Source organism: Heteronotia binoei, chromosome 7 (assembly GCF_032191835.1).
Source record: "Heteronotia binoei isolate CCM8104 ecotype False Entrance Well chromosome 7, APGP_CSIRO_Hbin_v1, whole genome shotgun sequence".
Lineage (NCBI taxonomy): Eukaryota > Metazoa > Chordata > Lepidosauria > Squamata > Gekkonidae > Heteronotia > Heteronotia binoei.
Genome location: NC_083229.1, coordinates 39,414,662 through 39,435,444, shown reverse-complemented (window position 1 = coordinate 39,435,444; position 20,783 = coordinate 39,414,662). Strand labels below are relative to the sequence as shown.

General features: G+C 46.0%; 1 protein-coding gene across 2 annotated transcripts in view; it reads left to right on the top strand.

Annotated features, from left to right (window-relative positions):
• Positions 1–20,783, top strand: part of MATN2 (matrilin 2) — a 70,921-nt gene that overhangs the window by 30,469 nt on the left and 19,669 nt on the right. For both annotated transcript variants that reach the window (XM_060243450.1, XM_060243451.1), the window contains exons 9-12: positions 7,504–7,626; positions 17,294–17,416; positions 18,217–18,339; positions 20,339–20,461. In XM_060243450.1, coding sequence (XP_060099433.1) covers positions 7,504–7,626; positions 17,294–17,416; positions 18,217–18,339; positions 20,339–20,461 — 492 coding nt within the window. The remainder of the gene's footprint in view (positions 1–7,503; positions 7,627–17,293; positions 17,417–18,216; positions 18,340–20,338; positions 20,462–20,783) is intronic.

Here is a 20,783-nt window from a genome sequence, read left to right as displayed (position 1 = left end):
AGACTTATTATCCCTGAGCTTGGTGGAAGTGCTAGGATTAAAAACAGTACCCCTTCAAGAATCCTATGTGTTTGAGCAAATGGACGGGAGCCCAATGAAGGAGGAGCCATGTAGAACGGGACCGAAGTGTGTGCCTTGCAGGTGGGAGAACACTGGGAACCTCGCATGTTCATTATCACCCTGGCCTCCAAGTTCCAAGCCGTCCTCAGTCTGGAGTGGCTGGCCAACCACAGCCCGCTGGTCCAATGGAGCAGGACTGCCATTTACTTCTTGGATCCAGTGTGCAAGAGTCACTGGTGGAATAAAAAATGAGGCCCACACCCCCTTCCTCAGCTTGAGAAACTTTGCGTCACCAAGCCAAGCTATATTCAATGAGTCGGGGAGAGGGAGGAGTTACAGAGATTCCTGGAACTCAACCTGCTTAGGGGGTTCATCCGACCCGCCAAGTCCCCACATGCCGCTCCGGTGCTATTTAGAAAGAAAAAAGACGGCAGTTTACGGCTTTGCACTGACTTCCACGGCTTGAACGCAATTTCCATGAGTAATGCGTACCCCCTCCCCCTCATACTGGAAAATCTTCACTAAACTTGACCACAGAGATGCTTACTTCAAGGTGCGCATCAAGGAGGGGGATGAGTGGAAAACAGCCTTCAACACACCCCTGGGCCAATACGAGTACTTGGTCATGCCGTTCAGCGTTAAGGGGGCGTCAGGGGTATTCATGAACTTAATCAATGAAGTATTGCATAAATATCTATATAAGGGTGTGGTCTGTTACCTGGACAACATTTTGATATACTCGCAAGACCTTCCCTCGCACATCCAGTTGGTAAGGGAGGTGCTGCAAACACTGTATGAGCACAAGTTATTTGCCAAACTGTCCAAGTGTGAGTTCCACAAGACAGAGCTCGATTTTTTGGGATACCGCATTTCCACAGGGGGCCTGGGAATGAATCCTACCAAAGTATAAGCCATGGTGGAGTGGGAGCCCCCTCGAATCCGTAAACAACTACAGAGTTTCCTCGGGTTTCCAAATTTTTATAGGGGATTCATCAATAACTTTGCTGAGATCGGCCTACCCCTCACAGAACTGTTGAAAACCAAGGGGAAGGGGCCGTAAGCCACTAAGGGTAGCTCTAGCCTCCTGTGGACGGGGGAGTGCCAAAAGGCATTTGATGAACTTAAGGCCTGGTTCACCTCCAAGCCCTGACTAATACTCCCTGATGAAAACAAAAGGTTTGTGGTCCAATGTGACGTGTGCGACGTCGCTCGCGCAGCCGTGTTACTCCAGGAGGGGCCAGATGGCCAGTTGCATCCCTGCGCATACTTGTCTCAAAAGTTCAGCCCGGCTGAACGTAACTGATCAGTGTGGGACAAGGAAGCCTCCGCCATCAAACTGGCCCTAGAGAAGGGGCGCGGGAACCCTTTGTGCTCTGGACAGGTCATAAAAACTTGGCTGCCCTCATTGCCACCCACAACCTCAACAATAAGCAAGTAAGGTGGGTGGGGCTATTTCGGCAGTCAATTTCAAGCTGGGGCACATCCCCGGAAAACTGAACTTTTTGGCGGACGCGTTGTCCCGCCTCCCTCAACACGATAGCAAGAGAGAGGAAGTTATCAACTCATTGTTTATGCCCTCCCAACTAAGCGCATTGGTAACCACGTGTGCGCAAAGCCAGAAGGAAAGGAGCCCCCTGACGGGTTCATAACTGAACTGAAACCAGCTTTCCTTGACAGTCCCTCGGAGGAGGATTTACAATTAACAAAAGTGGAGGATGGGTTTTGGCGCCCCCCTCTTTACGTAAGCGAGTTATCCAGAGGGCGCACGACTCCAAACTGGGGGGGGGGGCATTTTGGGTTTGTAAAGATAGTGCATTTGATTTAGCGACAATTCTGGTGGCCAGGTTTACATAAGGATGTGGAAGAATATACAACAGGATGCCCCACCTGTATCATGGTGAAAAAGAGGGGGGGTTGCCACCAGGGCACTTGCAACCTCTCCCCCCCACCTCGCGCCCCTGGGAATGCATATCCATGGACTTCATAACTGACTTACCTCCCTCGATGGGGAAGACAGTGATCTGGGTGGTAGTGGACACTTTTTCTAAGCAGGCTCACTTTGTGCTGTGTAAGCAACTCCCCACGGCCAAGCAGCTGGCACATCTTTTGGCTACACACAATAAGATGTTTATCCAGCACATCTTTCAACTACATGCCTTCCCCACTAAGGTGGTCTCCGACTGCAGCCCACAATTCGTTGCCAAATTTTGGTTGCACCTCTGTGAACTAGCGGGAATGGAGCAAGGGCTCAACTCCGCCTACCACCCACAGATGGACGGACAGATGGAATGCATCAATGCGGAGCTTGAACAGTTCTTACATTGCTATACGTCCTTCCAACAAGACAATCGGGTGACTCTGCTACCCTTTGCAGAGTATGCTTACAACAACAGCGTGCATAGTGCCACTAAAGTGAGCCCCTTCCAAGCGGTGTATGGATATGAAAGCAAATTGCCCCCCCCTCGTCAGCCCCCGCAGACTTTACCGAATGGTGGCAAGGGATAGCAGGAGGTTGGAAGCTTATTAGTAAGCAACTACAGAGGGCGCAAGAAGCCTACAAAACTCAATATGTTAAAAAACACTCTGAACTCTGGGACTTAGCAGTGGGAGACAAGATGTACATTTCGACCAAACATTTGTCTAATGCACAAAACTATAAAAAATTAGGGATGAAATATTTGGGACCTTTTCCAATCAAAAGGATTATAAATAAAGTAACTGTTGAACTAGAACTGCCAAAAAACCTTAAACATGTCCACCCTTGTTTCCACGCCAGCTACTTGAAGAAGGACCCTGGACCCTCGCTTCGGCACCCCCAGACGAAACCACCACCCCCGACTCTGGTTCGTGGTGAGATTCATCATGAAGTGCAGGAAATCCTTGATGCCAAGATCAAATGTGGTGAACTGTTTTATCTCATCAAATGGACTCACTTTCCATTGTCAGGTCGAATGGGTCAGTTCCAAAGATACAGATCCAAACTGTAAAGCTTTAATTAAAGACTTTTACAACAAACATCCTAATAAGCCCTGGGGAAGGGGATCTTAGGGGGAGCAGAATGTCAAGAGTCAGTCCATCTTGTTCCTCTTGTCATGTGCATTGTGCAATGCTATGCGATGCTTCAATGCTATGTGGTGCTTGTTGATTATCTGGAGGGAGGATGGCATGTCTGGGAATTGGCTAGTTGCTAGGTAACCACGGTCAAAGAGCTGGAGGAAATGCGAACCATGAACTGATAGGGGGCACCTGCGGAGATGAGAGCTTAGCAAAACCCCCGCACAAAACCCCCGCTTTTGCTTGGCATGCTTTGGCTTGAATTATAACGGTCAGGGCAAAGGTTTATAAGTTGGGGGAACTGACAGATAGGTCAGTTCCGACAACGCGTGTGTATACCCATGAAGCGGGAATAAAGATCTTGAACTTCAACTGTCTTTTCCTTGACTCTGGGTCTGACAGTAGAGGCCCAGACCAAAAAGGCCGTGGTCCTTGTTGAAGCCAGCCGGGCATCCTTAGGGCCAGAGACTGCAATAATATGTTGTGCAGCAGACCTCAGAATCCGAAGGGACTCATTTTTTTGTAGAAAAAGCTCATTAGGAATTTATTTGGCTATTAGGCCACACCCCCTGATGCCAAGCTAGCTGGAACTGCGTTCCTGTGCATTCCTGCTCAATAAAAGCCCTGTTAGGATCTAATTTGCCATAATCTACCTGAATATACTGTAATAATCACTAATAACCTTGACTTGATTTTCAGAGTGTGGGTTGCTGTTTTCAGTTGCACAAGAATCTAGATACTGGAGATCGTGTGTCATTCTCTTTTACTATTAGCAATTTTTTAATTTGCTTGCCGAAGTGTTGAAACAAGAGAAAGTTCCAAAACTGCTGGAAGCCTGCTTATCTGCAGATTTATCATTATGCTGTTTCAGCACAAACACTACAGCATTTTGTTATCAAACTTGGTATCTGTATTTCTCCTGCAGTCTTATTTTCAAAGTAGAGTACTAATATGAGACTGTCCATTATCATTATGTGTCATGGTTAGTTTATCTTAAGAGTTTAGTGTTCTTTTTTCACAATATACTTGTCCTTGAGAACGGTTCTGTTTGTGATAAATGAACTCATGGAAAATGGAGACTGTGCCAACTGGAACTTACTAGAACCAACACATATTTCAGTTGAAGCCAACAACATTTGTGACTGTGTAGGATGTTAATTTTGGAAAGATTCCTGAAAACGTATGCTTTATTTTTCAGTTATTCAGATATTGTTGGGGAGGGTCTGTTTATCACAAAAAGCAGTTTACAGATTTTGCAGGGCTTGTTGGCCATACATGTAATAAATAAGAGAGGCAGGAATGCTGCCCTGTTTCCTTCTTCTCTGGCTATAATTATTTCAGTTCTTAAAATGCTACAAATTTGAGCTTTTTTAACACATTGAGTTTTCCAGTAACAATTATACACACTGGCTTGGATCTGTGGAAACAGAACTGCGCTGTTAAGATAAGGCACATCTGGCTTTCTTTCTATGTAACCCTCTAACTTGTTCCTCTTAGGCCAGTCTTCACTTAAAGTCCTTGCATTATTTGGGGAATGACATGGGGATTTTGTATCACATGATTAATGGAAGATTTTTTTGCCTCCTAAATGCATGCCAACCCTTTTCTGCTCACAACTGCAGCCTGCAGGGAAAAGCAGTTTCAGCCTTCCTCCCCACCACCACCACATCTTCAGACTGTCCAGTGGAGCTGCTACTTAAGGGGCTACAGATAATTTTTTAGTGGAGCCAAAAGCAGTTCCATGAGAGAGTGTGAAGACATGAAAATTGTATAGAGGAGGCTGATGTTGCTTCTCCCCACAAACTACAGTTGCTAGCAGAAAAGTGCCATAGAAGAGTCATAGAATAGGGTCATAGAATCATAGAGTTGGCAGTGACTTCCAGGGTAATCTAATCCAAATGTATCTGGGAGATGCAAAATTCCCATGGCATTTATTATACAAATCCCAGAGGATGATTTATTTCATACCCTATATGCACAACACTCGAAGGATGGTAAAGTCAACTTTGCTGGTAGACGTTTATACGCCATGGCTGCAAGATCTAATCTCCATATCCTGAATGGGGCTACAAAAGGAGACTTCCCAGGGGGCTTTACATTCGCAGTGGGGATCAAAAACAGTACCATTGAATATTTCTTGGTTAATACAGCTACTCTTCCACAAGTGAGAAACCTACAGATCCTACCTGCTTTTGCAAGTGACCACCATCCTTTATGTCTACATCTCACTTTTCCACTCCATGAGACTTATCTTAAAACCCAAACAGGACTGCACATCCTACCAACCACACAAGTAGGTTGCCATGTCAAGTGGACACCACAACTGGAACAAAGATACAAATCCCTAGTATTGTCCCCTGTGATGGACAGTAAAAGGTTAATGCTGTTATCCAGTCTGAGAACCTTGAGTGACAGGAGATTCAAATGGAATTCTGCGTTGAGAATGGCATTTAAGAACTGACAGCTGACTGGGAAGAAGGGCTAAAAAACTGGGAAAGGACCAAGAAGGACCCTAAGTTAGGAATGTGGGAAGCTTAAAAAAGGTGAAGGTAGTCCCCTGTGCAAGCACCAGTCGTTTTCAACTCTGGGGTGATGTTGCTTTCATAACGTTTCATGACAGACTTTTTATGGTTTGCCATTGCCTTCCCAAATCATCTACACTCCCCCCGCCCCCCCCAACGGTTTGGGTACTCATTTTACCGACTTGAGAAGGATGGAAGACTGAGTCAACCTGGAGCCGGCTACCTGAACCAGCTTCCACTGGGTTCAAACTCAGGTCATGAGCAGAGGGCTTCGCGTCTCTTAGACCAAGAAGCTTATGCTGGTTTATGGAAGAAAAACTGCTAAGAAATCTATTTCCTCAAGTTCTAAAAACCTGTCTGAATATCAGAAACAGTTACTTGCTTGTGACAAAATATCTGGTGTTTATTTTTATACGCAGTTACTTCAGTCCTGTTCTCTGTTCACTTCATAACTCCTAAACCTGATTCATACCTGACCATATCCCCTCAAAGTTAAATAAAACGATTTATTTTTAAATTTACCATCAGCCTCTTTTGTGCCATTTTGTGAGAAGAAGGATTTTAGTCTCTCCCTTCAGTTCTCTTGGCTAGGTCAGCATCTAACAATATACATTCAAACAACTGGGAAGGGCTGTTTAGCGAACAGGAAAACCCTGTAAGGGAGGGCAGAATTGTCATATCCTCCAACAAACACAGGGATTTTGTAGCCTTAAGACTGACTGTTAATCCAGCAAGTGTGCTTTTTAGTGTTCCATATGGGTATCTTTCCTCCTTAAACAGCATAACACAATTGTACTGCAATATGAATAGAAGGTAATGGCTATCCCTTGAATTCCAGTGATTGATAATAAAAGAAGTAGCCACTGTGGTGTAGTGGTTTGAGTGGTGGACTGGAATCTTGGAGACCTGGGTTTGAACCCCACTCTGCCATGGAAGTTTACTGGGTGTCCTTGGGCCATTCACACACTCTCAGCCTAACTTCCTTCCCAGGGTAGTTGTGAGAATAAAATGGAAGAAGAGGAAAATGGCATAAACTGCTTTGGGTTCCAATAGAGGACAAAGGGTGGGATAAAACAAAGCAAGTAAAACAAACTAGTACCCAGATATTCTCATGCAACACCTTTGAGCGGGAACATTTCCCTAAGTGAACACCCTCTTCTGCAGTCCTGGAAATCACAAAAGCCAGCATGTCTGTGGAATGCCAGCTCATATAGAGCTGTTCTGCTGTCATTTTTATATCCAGGGAAGGTCCAAAAGAATAACATTGAGGCTTTTTTCCTGTTTGAACTGACCCAAGACTGGGCTGTAAAAACCTCACCTGGAGCAGTAAACTAAAGGCGCAACTTGATTGAGAGAAGTCTTTTTCCTTTCCTTTCAGATGTTTTTCTTTCCAAAAATGTGCTTTGCTGTGTACTACCAGAGCCAGCATAGTTGCACAGTACATTCTTAAAAGCACGTATCAACCCTGCCTTCCAGTTGTTCTTCATGAGACCACAGTCCAGCCTTCAAAGATTAATTAATCTCTACTGTGTGCATGTCTCTGGTGTTTCTCTCTCTCTTGGAAGTATTCTCTATCAGAGCTATGTAACCATGCTAATGTGCAAAATGGTGTTGTGTTTCCTCAGTTTACACAGTGAAATTGTAGTCTTTGTGCCATTAACCTTTTGACTTTATGTGAGCCAGGATTTTACCACTACCTCAGTGAAGTAGGAATTGAACTGCTCAAAAAGCTTAAAGCAGTAGTTAAGTGGAATGTCTAATGATCAAAAAATGTCATTCTCTGTTCATGTCTGGATTCTTACATATCTGGATGGGAAGATTTTAAATTTGCAATTCTTTTATCTTCCATTGCTAACACCTAACTCAGGAGTAGACCACTGTGCTGAGAACAACCATGGTTGTGAGCAACTGTGTGTGAACACCCGGGAGTCCTATGTCTGTCAGTGTTCTGAAGGGTACATCATTAATGAGGATCTAAAGACTTGTTCACGTGAGTCTCTTGATTGGGGTACAGAGAATAGAAAGCTGATTTAAGGTACTCATATTGCTTTATACAGTGCATGCCAATTAACTGGAAAAGCTCAAATGAAAAACTGTACAGTACTTTGTGATATCAACAGATAAACAGAAAGCCAGAATATACATTGTTTTAATAAACACATCCATGTGACTGTCCCTACTACACTAGTGCTGTTACCTCACCTGCTGCCAAGGGATAGGTTCTTGTGATACCGGTACTTGGTGAGTTGCTAGCGTACCTACACTGCTAAAGATAAAATCCTGATTTGTTTTTGAGTCCTTTGTTAAGACCCTCAACGTGGATGAACAGATTGAAAATGAGAAGCTATAGCCCTTAGGAAAAACACCCGAAGAATAAGCTTGAGAAGCAGCACATATTAGGAGAAAAGAGTTAGTGCTGTTCTAATCCAATCCATGGTGTCTGTTTAAATCCATGCTTGCAAAAAAATGCAAGAGGCCTTTTAAAGTAGTTTTATTAACCTACCAAATGGAAAAGGCTTTTTCCTGAGTAGTAGGGAAAATGTTTATGGGGTTTTATTTTTCTCCAGGCAGCACTTGGGATTCCCATCAAAAGCTCTAACATTTTACATTAACTCTAGGCATGTGTCTGTTAAGCCCTGATCTTATGATTATTCCTCTGGGATGTTGCTTCTACTTGCCAGTTTGCCCCACTTATTATTTGGAAACAGGCTCTGTTCTACTTTGGAGTTTCCTGTGAAAACCTAAAAAATAAAATCCTCATATTACTCGATTGCTGTAGAGGATAATAACAAAAATATGCGATCTATCATTGAAATCTGCCTTCATTCCGGAGGACTGGACGGTAACTTTTAAAGCCCATCTTTAAAAGAGGTTCCAGAGGAGATTCAGGAATTATAGGCTGGTCAATCTAATGTTGGTAGAATCCATTATTACAGATAGAATTAGTAAGCACATCGATGAACAAAAACTATTGAGGAATCAGAATGGATTCTGTAAGGGGAGATCTTGTCTTACTAACCTTTTAGAGTTCTATGAGAGGGTGGACAAGCATATGGACAAGGGTGACACAATTGTTTCCTTAGACTTCTGAAAGCTTTTGATAAAGTTCCTCATCAAGGGCTCCTAAGTAAACTCAGCAGTCATGAGATAAGAGGGCAAGTCCTCTTGTGGATTATATTCTCAGGAATAGACTATTGCTTGCTGAACAACCATGGCTGTGAACATTTGGAACAGAGAGTGAGTGTAAATGGGCAGATCTTCTTCGTGGTCTCTGTGCAGTCCCACACATGGGTCTTGCCGCAGGCAACGGATCCATACCTCGGAGCTCCAATAGCTCGTTTATAACGTCTTTTGGCGCGCTTTCCTCCCGCCCTGGGGAGCAGGCAGCGACTGCGCATGCCTGGAGCGGGGGGAGAGCGCCCATTCCACTCAGTTTCTTCCCTTCCGCCGCCCGGACAACACCTACCTCGTTGCGTTCCTCCTCTGGCTCGTCTCTTGGTATCGTACTATCTCTCTTTTTCTTACTACTTACTCTTTCCTTCGTCCTAATAATATATATAAAAAAAAAAGAAGGTAGAACCCGATTCTGCGCTTTCGCTTTCTTCCTTTCTACCCCCCCCCCCAACCCCGTCTCTCCCTTCCCTCTCTTCCCCTGTCCGGAACGGATGGAAGGGAAAATCACCTTTAAAAGGTGCAGGCAGTGTGCTTCTAAAATTCCGTCCTCTGACGGTCACTCGCTCTGCCTCTTTTGCTTGGGGGAATCCCACAGAGTCGATAACTGCCACCACTGCGCTTGCTTCGGTAAGCAGGCGCGCAAGAACAGAGCAGCTCGTCTTCGTAGTTTCCTCATCGAATCTTCTCTCCGCGCGATGTCTACCTCAGATCCGCCGCCTCCCCCATTTAGAGCGGGAGATTCGGCAGCTTCGGCCCTTCCTATCGTACCTAGGAAGCATAAGTCCGACAGAAAGGCTTCTAAGCACTCTGAGGGGCATAAGGCGCCTAAACAGACCCGTCACGGCGAATCGAGCCTGTCGAAGCCACACCACTCGAGTCCGGAAACCTCCAGCCCGACCACTTCGGCGCCTAAGAAGCACCACGACCCGTCGGCTTCTAGCTCCGTGGCTTCCAGCACTTCCGCCTTTGCTACGGCTGCGCAATCGGCTTCGGCGGCTGCGCAATCGGCTTCGGCGGCTGCGCAAACGGCTTCTGCGCACTCGAATCCGATCTTACCAATCGAACTCTCGGCTCCTTCCGATGTCATCTCGGAAATGCCCCGCCTCACTCAACCCTCTATTGAAGTGATCCCGATTGGCTCTAGATCGCCCTCGGTGCACAGCCTCCCTCCTATTGATATTCTCGACTCCGAGGCTCCACCTCTCAGACCAGAATCCTTCCTCGACATCACAACACCAGTGCTTAAGGACGTTACAACTCCATTGCTCAAGGACATTACAACCCCAGTGCTTAAGGACATTACAACCCCACTGCTTAAGGAATCTTCTACCCAAGTCTCCTCTCATCGGCTCCGATCTCGATCCCCGCGGCCCCGCTCTCGCTCGCGGTCTCCGCTCCGTCCGAGATCTCCGATCCGAGATCGTCCCAACTCTCCGCATCGAGATGACTACCGTGACTGTCGCCGCGATCGCTCCCGGTCCCGGTATGGTGACTACCATCGCGACTATCGACGGGACCGTTCTCCATCCCGGTCTCCGTCACCTCAACTTCACTCACGTTACCATCGGTACCTGCGTTCGCCATCGCGCCACAGCTACAGGCATCTCTCCGACTTCGACCCCGAGTCTTTCTCCAGAGATGTCTATATACCTCGACTCAGGGATTATTATTCTCCCGGACCCCGTGACTACTATCGTTCACGCGACCAGCGATCTCCTTATTACCGCCATCTGTCTCCCGATTGCTATGATGATTATCAGCATCACTACTACTCTTCCCGAGAAGAGCCAACCCCTCGCACCCGAGATGATGCGGCAGCCCTACGGACCCGAGACGATTTCGGCTCCCAGACTGCACCGGGATCTCACAACGTTGTGCAGCCTCCTGTTCTTTCTCGGAACCGAGATTCTCCCAGGACAGCATCTGCATCGGTTTCCAAACCGCCTACTTCGCCGCTAAAACGTCCTCGGGACCCTTCACCCGTCGAGCCCAAGTCACCACAACATCCCGTCTCGACTTCAGATAGAGACACCTCTGACCACTCCGACTCCGAGGAGGCTCCAGCCTCGCCCTCATCGGACCAACCTCCTAGGCTTTCACCATCCGATAGTTCTAAGGCTTACCTTAATCTGATCACAACCATGGCTTCCGCACTAAACATCCCTATGTCCTCTGATTCACCTAAGGTCTCGGATGTGGTACACGACCTGGTTCGCGCAGACTTCCCTGATAGCTCTACGCTTCCTATGCTTCCTGTACACCTTGAAGGTCTCCAGGAAGCCTGGGAGAAGCCGGCTTCGATCCCTACACTTTCCCGACGCCTGGATTCTCTTTATAGGGTGCACGCAGCTGACTGCAAATTCCTCGCTTCCCACCCGGCACCCAACTCTATTGTTGTTCATTCCGCCACCAAGAACAAACAATCTCGCCACCCCGTTCCTCCGGACTGCGAGGGCCGGAAATTGGACACTCTGGCTAAGAAAATCTATAGCTTCTCTTCAACCAACTCTAAGTTGAACAATTACTTGGCCTATTTTGCGGCTTACTCCTTCAACTTGGCAAACCAGATCACCCCACACATCACATCCATGCCTGACTCTTCTCAAAAAGCTGTCTCGGCTCTCGTCTCTGAGCTTTCCCGTGTCTCAAAACAACAAATCAACTCTATCCGCCATGCGGTTTCCTGTTCTTCCCGAGTCTTCGCAACCTCGGTGGCTTTACGTCGCCACGCCTGGCTGCGCTCTACGAACCTACAGCCAGACATCAAGCAGCGTATAGAAGACCTTCCTTTCGATGGCCTGGGTCTATTCCATGCGTCCACGGATGAGGTCCTCGCATCGGTCGATGACGGCCGTAAGAGAGCGAAACGTCTTGGAGTCACACAACCAACCTCACTGCCCTCTAATAGGCAAAGACCCTGGAAGCCATCCTTTCAGCGCCGTCAAAGGTCTCCTAAATCTCAAGATTTCTGGAAAAGGAAACCTCTCCCAAAACAGCCTTTTCATCAGAGGCCACGGGCTCAACCTTCTAAGAAGCAGTCCCAGACAGGCAAGCAGTCTCTTTGACTCTCCCAACGGGCATACCAGACTATCTCCCTTTTACCCAAGTTGGAGTTCCATCACCACCGACTCTTGGGTCCTTACTATCGTGCATCTAGGTTACGCAATAGAGTTCGTTTCGCCACCACACCACCACCACTTCATAGCTACCCCTCCATCTGCACTCCTCCTTCAGGAAATTCTGGACCTGCTCCAGAAGAATGCCATAGAACCCGTTCCTCCCCAACATCGAGGGACGGGATTCTACTCAAGATACTTCCTGGTCCCCAAAAGGGATGGAGGAAAGCGCCCTATCCTAGATCTTCGGGAGCTGAACAAGTTCATCGAATACAGGAGGTTCAGAATGATCTCCCTACAGGCTCTCCTACCTCTTATTCCCAGGAATTCCTGGATGGCTTCCCTAGATCTGCAGGACGCTTACTTCCATGTGACAATCCGACCTCATCATCGGAAGTATCTGCGATTCGCCATGGGACAAGACCACTTCCAGTACGTATCTCTACCCTTTGGCCTCTCCACCGCGCCAAGGGTATTCACCAAGTGTATGGCGGTGGTGGCAGCGGCCCTCAGACTACGAGACATCACAGTCTTCCCATATATCGACGACTGGCTTCTCATAGCACCGACCCAGCGTCGTTTACAGAGCAACATCAACACAACGCTCTCTCTTCTCAAATCCCTGGGACTTTGTGTGAACGCATCCAAATCCCATCTCGAGCCTACTCAGGACATCAAGTTTATAGGGGCTCTCCTCCGCACTTCTCTCCACCGTGCTTTCCTCCCTGAGGATCGTGCAATTACTATCATCACCTTAGCCAGGTCAATTCAACGACAACCTTGCCAGCCTGCATTCACAATCCAATGCTTGCTGGGCCTCATGGCCGCTACGACCTCCGTCATCCGCTTTGCCAAGCTAAGGATGCGACAACTACAGCTTTGGTTCGTGAGAGCCTACCATCCTCAGTTGCAACCGCAGAGTGTCTTACTCATGGTTCCCCAGAGAGCACTTTCATCCCTCACGTGGTGGACGATACCCAGCAATCTCCTCGCGGGCATGCCGTTTCTACCGGCGCCTCCAGTGGCTGTTGTGACAACGGACGCCTCAAAGTGGGGATGGGGAGCCCACTTAGAGGACAAGACCGTCAGAGGCCTTTGGACTCCCTCCGAGAGGGCCATGCACATAAACTGCTTAGAACTGATTGCTGTGCACAGGGCCCTTTTATCCTTTCTCCCGCTGATCAACGGAAGGCATGTTCAGATTTCAACGGACAACATGGCAACCGTCTACTATATCAACAAGCAGGGAGGAACCAGGTCTCTCCGGCTTTGCCGTATAGCCGTTTTACTGTGGGAATGGTGTCTGGAACACAACATTTACTTGACCGCCGTTCACCTCCCAGGTGTCGACAATGTCCTGGCTGACTCTCTGAGCAGGTTTCGTGTGGACGACCACGAGTGGTCCCTCAATCCGACCTACCTTCGACGCATTTTAAGATGCTTCGGGACACCCATGGTGGATGCCTTTGCCTCCAGGAACAATGCCAAATGCCCACGCTACTTTTCGAGAAGGGGGAACAACGCCTTTCTACACAGCTGGACGGGCCCTCTTCACTACATCTTCCCTCCAACCCCTCTACTGACTCGGGTACTGATCAAGATCGTACGAGACGGCACGGACTGCATCCTGGTAGCCCCTTGGTGGCCACGGCAACCATGGTTCACGAGACTTCTCCAGTTATCTCATCACACTTACCGTCGCCTCCCGCTTGTGAGCGACCTCCTGTCCCAAGCCAATGGTCAGATATTGCACCACAATCCTCAGGTACTGGCCTTAACGGCCTGGAGAATTCGACCTCCTACCTCTCCGCAGAGGTAGCCCACGTTATTCGCAACGCAAGGAAGCCCTCCACAAGGCTTTCGTACCAACATAAATGGAAGCGCTTCTGTTCATTCGCGACTGCTAACCATCTACTTCCTGAGTCAGTACCTCTCAATATGATCCTAGAGTATTTACTTTCTCTACAGAAATCAGGACTCTGCTACTCATCCCTGAAAGTTCATCTGTCTGCCATCTCTGCGTTCCACAATCCGGTAGACGGCAAAACAGTTTTTTCTCACTCCTTGTCAAAATCCTTTCTCAAGGGCATGTTGCACCTCAATCCACCCGTTAAACCCCTTGTCCCAACTTGGAGTTTATCCCTAGTTCTTTCCTCGCTTATGAAAGCACCATTTGAACCTATGGCTACCACAGACCTCAGCCTTCTCTCCTGGAAGACAGCTCTGCTGATTGCCCTTACCTCTGGCAAACGGGCAAGTGACTTATGCGCCTTCCGCCACGATCCTCCTTACACCATTTTCCACAAGGAAAAGGTTGTCCTGAGACCGGACCCTGTATTCCTTCCTAAGGTTGTTTCCCAGTTCCACTTATCGTCTTCAACCTCTCTGCCAACTTTTTTTCCCAACCCAACCGACCACGGACAACGGGCCTTGCATTCTTTGGATGCAAGAAGGGCTTTATCTTTCTACCTTGATCGTACACGGCCCTTCCGTAAGGACCCTAATCTGTTTGTGGCATACGGAAACCCTTCCAAGGGACACAAAATCTCTACCCAGAGACTATCTAAATGGGTAGTCAGTGCCATTAGGCTGTGCTACGAACTAGCTAAACAGCCTCTGCCCGAAGGCCTTAAGGCTCACTCTACTAGAGCGGTCTCGATGTCTTCGGCTTTCCTGCACGGCGTCTCCCTAGAGGACATCTGTGCTGCTGCATCGTGGTCCTCTCCTTCCACGTTCGTCTCCCATTATGCGCTGGACGTTCGTGCGCGACGTGACGCCTCCTTCGGCCAAGCGGTCCTCAGATCCATCTTTCACTAAGATGAGGGGTGAGTGCATCCGCTTATGTTCCTATGTCGTACAGTCCGTGGTATGGGTCACGTGACTAACTTCTTTCTTTTCCAGCACCCTCCTCCAGGACACTTAGCTGGCTAGTCACCCATGTGTGGGACTGCACAGAGACCACGAAGAAGATAAACAGGTTGCTTACCTGTAACTGATGATCTTCGAGTGGTCATCTGTGCAGTCACACACGCCCACCCAGCCTTCCCCGCTGCTGGCCTTTGGTACTTCTTGTTTCAACCTTTCTAGTCTCACTGCCAGTGGCGGCTGGAAGAAACTGAGTGGAATGGGCGCTCTCCCCCCGCTCCAGGCATGCGCAGTCGCTGCCTGCTCCCCAGGGCGGGAGGAAAGCGCGCCAAAAGACGTTATAAACGAGCTATTGGAGCTCCGAGGTATGGATCCGTTGCCTGCGGCAAGACCCATGTGTGTGACTGCACAGATGACCACTCGAAGATCATCAGTTACAGGTAAGCAACCTGTTTTTTCCACGGCAGAAGGTGGTAAGCAGTGTGTGTGGGGTACCACAGGGCTCTGTACTGGGCCTGGTGCCTTTTAACTTGTTCATTAATGATTTGGAGTTGGAAGTGAGCAGTGAGGTGGCTAAGTTGCAGATGACACTAAGTTATTCAGAGTGGTAAAAACCAGGGAAGATCGTGAGGCATTCCAGAGGGATCTGTTGAGGCTGGACAAGTGGGCATCAGCATGGGAAATTAGGTTCAACATAGGCAAGTGTGAAGTAATCCCAACTATAAATACATGTTGATGGGGTCCAGACTGGTGGTAACTGGCCATGAGAGAGATCTTGGAGTCATGTTAGGTTGCTTACTAAAAATGTTGACTCAGTGTGTGACTGCAATAAAAAAAAGGCAAATGCTATGCTGGGGATTATTAGGAAAGGAATTGAAAACAGATCATCCAGTATCATAATGGCCATGTATAAAACTATGGTGCACCCTCATTTAGAATACTGTGTATAGTTCTGGTCACCATACCTCAAAAAAGATACAGCATTGGAAAAGGTGCAAAAAAGGGCAACTAAAATGATTAAGGGAATGGATCACTTTCCCTGTGAAGAAAGATTAAAGAGATTAGGGCTCTTTCTCTTGAAATAATTGAGGGGTGACATGACAGAGGATTACAAAGTTATGCATGGGATAGAGAAGATAGAGAAACAAATACTTTTCTCCCTTTCTCACAATATAAGAACTCATGGCCAGTCAATGAAATTGATGAGTAGTAGACTTAGAGCAGATACAAGGAAGTACTTCTTCACCCAAAGAGTAATAAACACATGGAATTCACTGCCACAGGAGGTGCTGGCAGCTACAAGTATAGACTCACAAAGAATCACAAAGTTGGAAGGAGCCATACAGACCATCTAGTCCAACCCCCTGCTCAATACAGGATCAGCCTAAAGCATCCCTGACAACTGTTTGTCCTGCCTCTGCTTAAAGACTGCCAGTGAGCGAGAGCTCACCACCTCCCTCGGAAGCTGATCCCACTGTTGAACAACTCTTACTGTAAAGAAGTTTTTCCTAATATCCAGTTGGTACCTCCTTGCCCTTAATTTAAACCATTATTGTGAGTCCTAACCTCTGCTGCCAATAGGAACAGCTCCCTGCCCTCCTTTAAGTGACAGCCCTTCAAATAGTTAAAGAGAGCAAACATGTCCTCCCTCAACCCCCTCTTCTCCAGACTGATCATTCCCAAGTCCCTCAGCCTTTCCTCATAGGGCTTGGTCTTCAAGAGAGGATTGAATAAACATATGGAGCAGAGGACCATCAGTGGCTATTAGCCACAACTTATAGAAGGAACACTGTGTCTGGGGCAGTGATGCTCTGCATCCTTGGTGCTTGAGGGACCACAGTGGGAGGGCTTCTGGAGTTCTGGCCCCACTGGTGGACTTCCTGATGCTACCTGAGTTTTTGGCCATTGTGTGATGCAGAGTGTTGGACTGGATGGGCCATTGGCCTGATCCAACACAGTTTCTCTTGCGTTCTTATAATAGCTGCTTAAACCAGCAGCAGAATCAAAACACTTTATTCTAATGATAACATAAAAATGCTTAGAACACAAGTGTTAACCATATGCGGGCAAAGCATCCTACATCAGCTACTGAAATGGGTTGGTGGTACTTCATATCTGATTATCAAGTGGTACTTCATGTGCAGATGAACTGTGTACACTGGCATTCTGGCTCAGAGCTACAAGGTTCATCTATATACAACATCTTCCTGTTCTTCTTCTGGCCGTTTACCACTAAATCAGGAGAAATTTCAGCACTATAAAATGAGATGCAGTACTGGAGGAAAAAAATCTATCTAGTTTATTCACATTTTATTTAGTGAAGGCTAAATCATGAATCCACGGGTTCTCCATTCCTACTGTGGACAAACACCACATCTTTCAGGGGTAGCATTTCTTGGAGATTAGGGCTTCAGTGGGAGAGGAAAGGCAGGAAAGTTTAGCCTGGATCCATCCTGAAATAGCTGGATACTTTTTCTACTGACAGCCTCCTTTTCTTCTCAGGAATAGACTATTGCTTGCTGAGCGACCATGGCTGTGGACATAAATGTGTGAATAGTGACAGATCTTATGCATGCCAGTGCTTTGAAGGATATGTACTGCACAGTGATGGGAAGACCTGTAAACGTAAGCTTTATTTCCTCTGTCCTGTTAACTTGTTTCTGTATAAAATAGGTAAGTCATATAAACTGAATGAATTACAAAACTGTTACTGTGACTAAGTTACATCTCCTGTTTGTGAAAGATAAATTTGGTGGGGGGCTGTTTGACTAGTTCCCCCCCTTAAGAATTACTATGAAATGGTGGTGGTGGAAAGTTGGCAAGTCACAGCCAACTTATGGTGACCCCTCCCCCCATAGGATTTTCAAGGCAAGAGACGAACAAAGGTGGTTTGCCATTGCCTGTTTCTGCGTAGTAATCCTGGACTTCCTTGGTGGTCTCCCATATAAATGCTAACCAGGACCAACCCTGTTTAGTTTCTAAGATCTAATGAGTCTGGGGCCATCCAGGTCAGGGCCTTTCATCCAGGTACTAACCAGGACCAGCCCTCCTTGGGACATTGCATGAAGGTGGAGATCCAGAACCAAATTGGAAAGCTGAGGGGGGGCTGTTGGGAAAAAAGAGCAGCAGACTGAACACATGAAGCTGCCTTATTTTGAATCAAACCATTGAGCTATCAAGGTCAATATTGTCTCCTCTAACTAGCAACAGCTCTCCAGGGTCTGTGGCAGAGGTCTTTCCCATCACCTGGTAATGAGCCTTTTAACCAAATAAGCCATAGTTTGAACCTGGGGCCTTCTGCATGCATAGCAGATGCTTTACCACTGAATCATGACTTCCATTGAGAGCTTGCAGTCTTTGTGATGATATTTAAGCATTGTTCATACTACAGATATTTTACCAGAAAAGGATTGCCTTTTTTCCAGGTAGAGATGTCTGTAAATCAGTGAACCACGGCTGTAACCACCTTTGTGTCAGTGATGGCAGTTCCTATGTCTGCAAGTGCCATGAGGGGTTTGTACTGACGGAGGATGGGAAAACCTGCAGAAGTAAGCAAGCAAATGCCACTCTTCTAACCTGTAGTGGTCAGCATTTGTTGTGCTGTCTCAATACATGTGCAAAGCATTCAGTGAGTTGTAGCCAATGAACCATCAGTGGAACTTTCCTAACAGAAAAAACCTTTCCCACATCCTCCCTCCCACTGCAGCCCCTCCTCATGACCTCCGCAGTGCTGCACTTGGGGTACAGGGAACTGCCAGGTACCATGCCATGTGCAATATAGGGTTCTGTAGTAGGGAGGGGTGAAAAATTGCCCCCTCTGGTCAGTATATTTATGGTCTCTTCCTGGTATTGAGTTGATCCAATGCTTGTTTTTTGTCAGTGAAAGGCACCTCCATCATCTGTAGGGAGAAGAATTTTACTGATACACCATCAATGATAAGCATAGATCTGAGATCTCTCAAGTATCCTCACAATTTGATTGAGAGAAATCCATTCCAAGTAATATCATAGCATATCCAAAACAAATAATTTATCTTATATGTGTAAAGATGGTGGTGATAGGGATTGTCAGTTTTTAAACAGAAACAAAGAATATAGGTGGGGGGAGCTAAACCCCATCCATTCCAACCAAACCTTCTTTCAGAATTTTCCTCTCAGTCAACTCACATCCAGTATCAGAGTTGGTCTTAGAAACAAAAAAACTGAAATCATTGGAACTCAGCAAAGTAAAGTGTGGGAAGGACAACTTTAGCTCCCCGACCTGCAAGTTATATTTGTTGATTAAACCTCCCACCACTTCACTTCCTTTACGTGACTGGATAGACTCACTCTCAATGTTCTCCTATTTGTTATTATTTCCTATTTGGACTCCACAACTTTCTTTTTTTTGTGTGGCCAACCATCTGCTTTTGCTCATAGTGAGGGTTAAGAATTTTAATTGCTTATAAAACATATTACCTTTTACCCATCTGCCTAAATTCTGCTGGAGAGGAGTCTTTGAATGAGGAGTAATATCCTAAAAAATATCATCTCAATTGATTGAAGAAAAAAATTACAACTGGATTTGCTTTTTCCTGTTGTAAGCAATGGAAACAAATACAGAAAACAAAACACATATAATACAATTCAGAAACAACTAAAACTAGTTAAAATAGGTAAAAATATAACATTGGTATGGTACAAATGCCTGGGCTGATAAATACAATGATTCTGTCACCTGTATTATTAAGAGGGATTCCTATTGAAGGAGGAAGGGGAAACCTCCAGAAATTACATGGTAAATACTACATTCCTTTTTTTTTTTTTTGGAGTTTAAACTTTTTATTAATTAAAAACAAAAATACATTCCAACAAACATCAACTATAATACTAATAACCATAGAATCTACCTTACAAGCCATCCTGTTATGAATACAATATGCAGAGTGTATTTCTAATATAAAGCAAAAGTTAAATACTTATCCGGTAATTTACACAATGTTTTTTGTTCAGATTGTACATAAGCAAAAAAGTGAAACCATTTCTCTACAAACATGTTTTTATCTAGACCTTTCTCTGATGCTTCAGAATTTTTTATGGTAGTAGCCAGCTTATCCATTACTACTAGGTCCCAAATTTTTAGAAACCAATTACGTTTAGAAGGCAAGACAGGGGCTTTCCAATGGTGAGCTATTAATAATTTTGCGGCTAAAATAAGCATTGAAGCCAATTCATGTTTATGCTTAGGCATTTCCCCATTTTTCCAAAGGTTAAGCAAAATGGAGTCGGGGGTGAAGGGCACTTTGTGATCAATTATACGTTCAACAGTGGGCAAAATTTTCCTCCAGAATTCCATCACAACAGGGCATTCCCACCAGCAATGAATAAATGAGCCCTGGAAGCCACACCCTCTCCAGCATTTGGCATCTTTTGATCTTTTGGCACTACATTCCTATTTCCTGTATAATTTAATTTTAATTGTATGAAAGCTGGATATGATTTGGGCCTCTCTTTTTTTGCCTTTTGTTTCATGTCACAAGCTGCATGAATTATCTAAATTACCTGTAGGTAAAGACCTCTGCAAATCAGTTGATCATGACTGCGAACACCTCTGTGTCAACAACGATTTCTCCTACACCTGCAAATGTCATGAAGGATTTGTACTAAGGGATGACGGGCACACCTGCAGATGTAAGCTCTTTAATCTTAATTGAAAAGAGCATGTAATCTGTACATTAGACTTGTGCATGGGAATTTGTTTTGTTGGTTTTGTTATGAAATCTAAAAGGATCTGTTTCATTATTGGATTGTTTTTGTATAGTTTTGTGTCATTATTGTTTCTTTAATTGTTATTTTCTTGGTTCTGAACTTTTATGGTTTTCCATCCAAACTGGACAAAACTCAGGGGAATTGTAGTACTCCATGAGGACACCAACATTGCCAAATTTCAGACAGGTAGAATAAAGAGGCTCTCTATTTTAAGGCCATGAAAGGCACCCATGTTTAACATTTA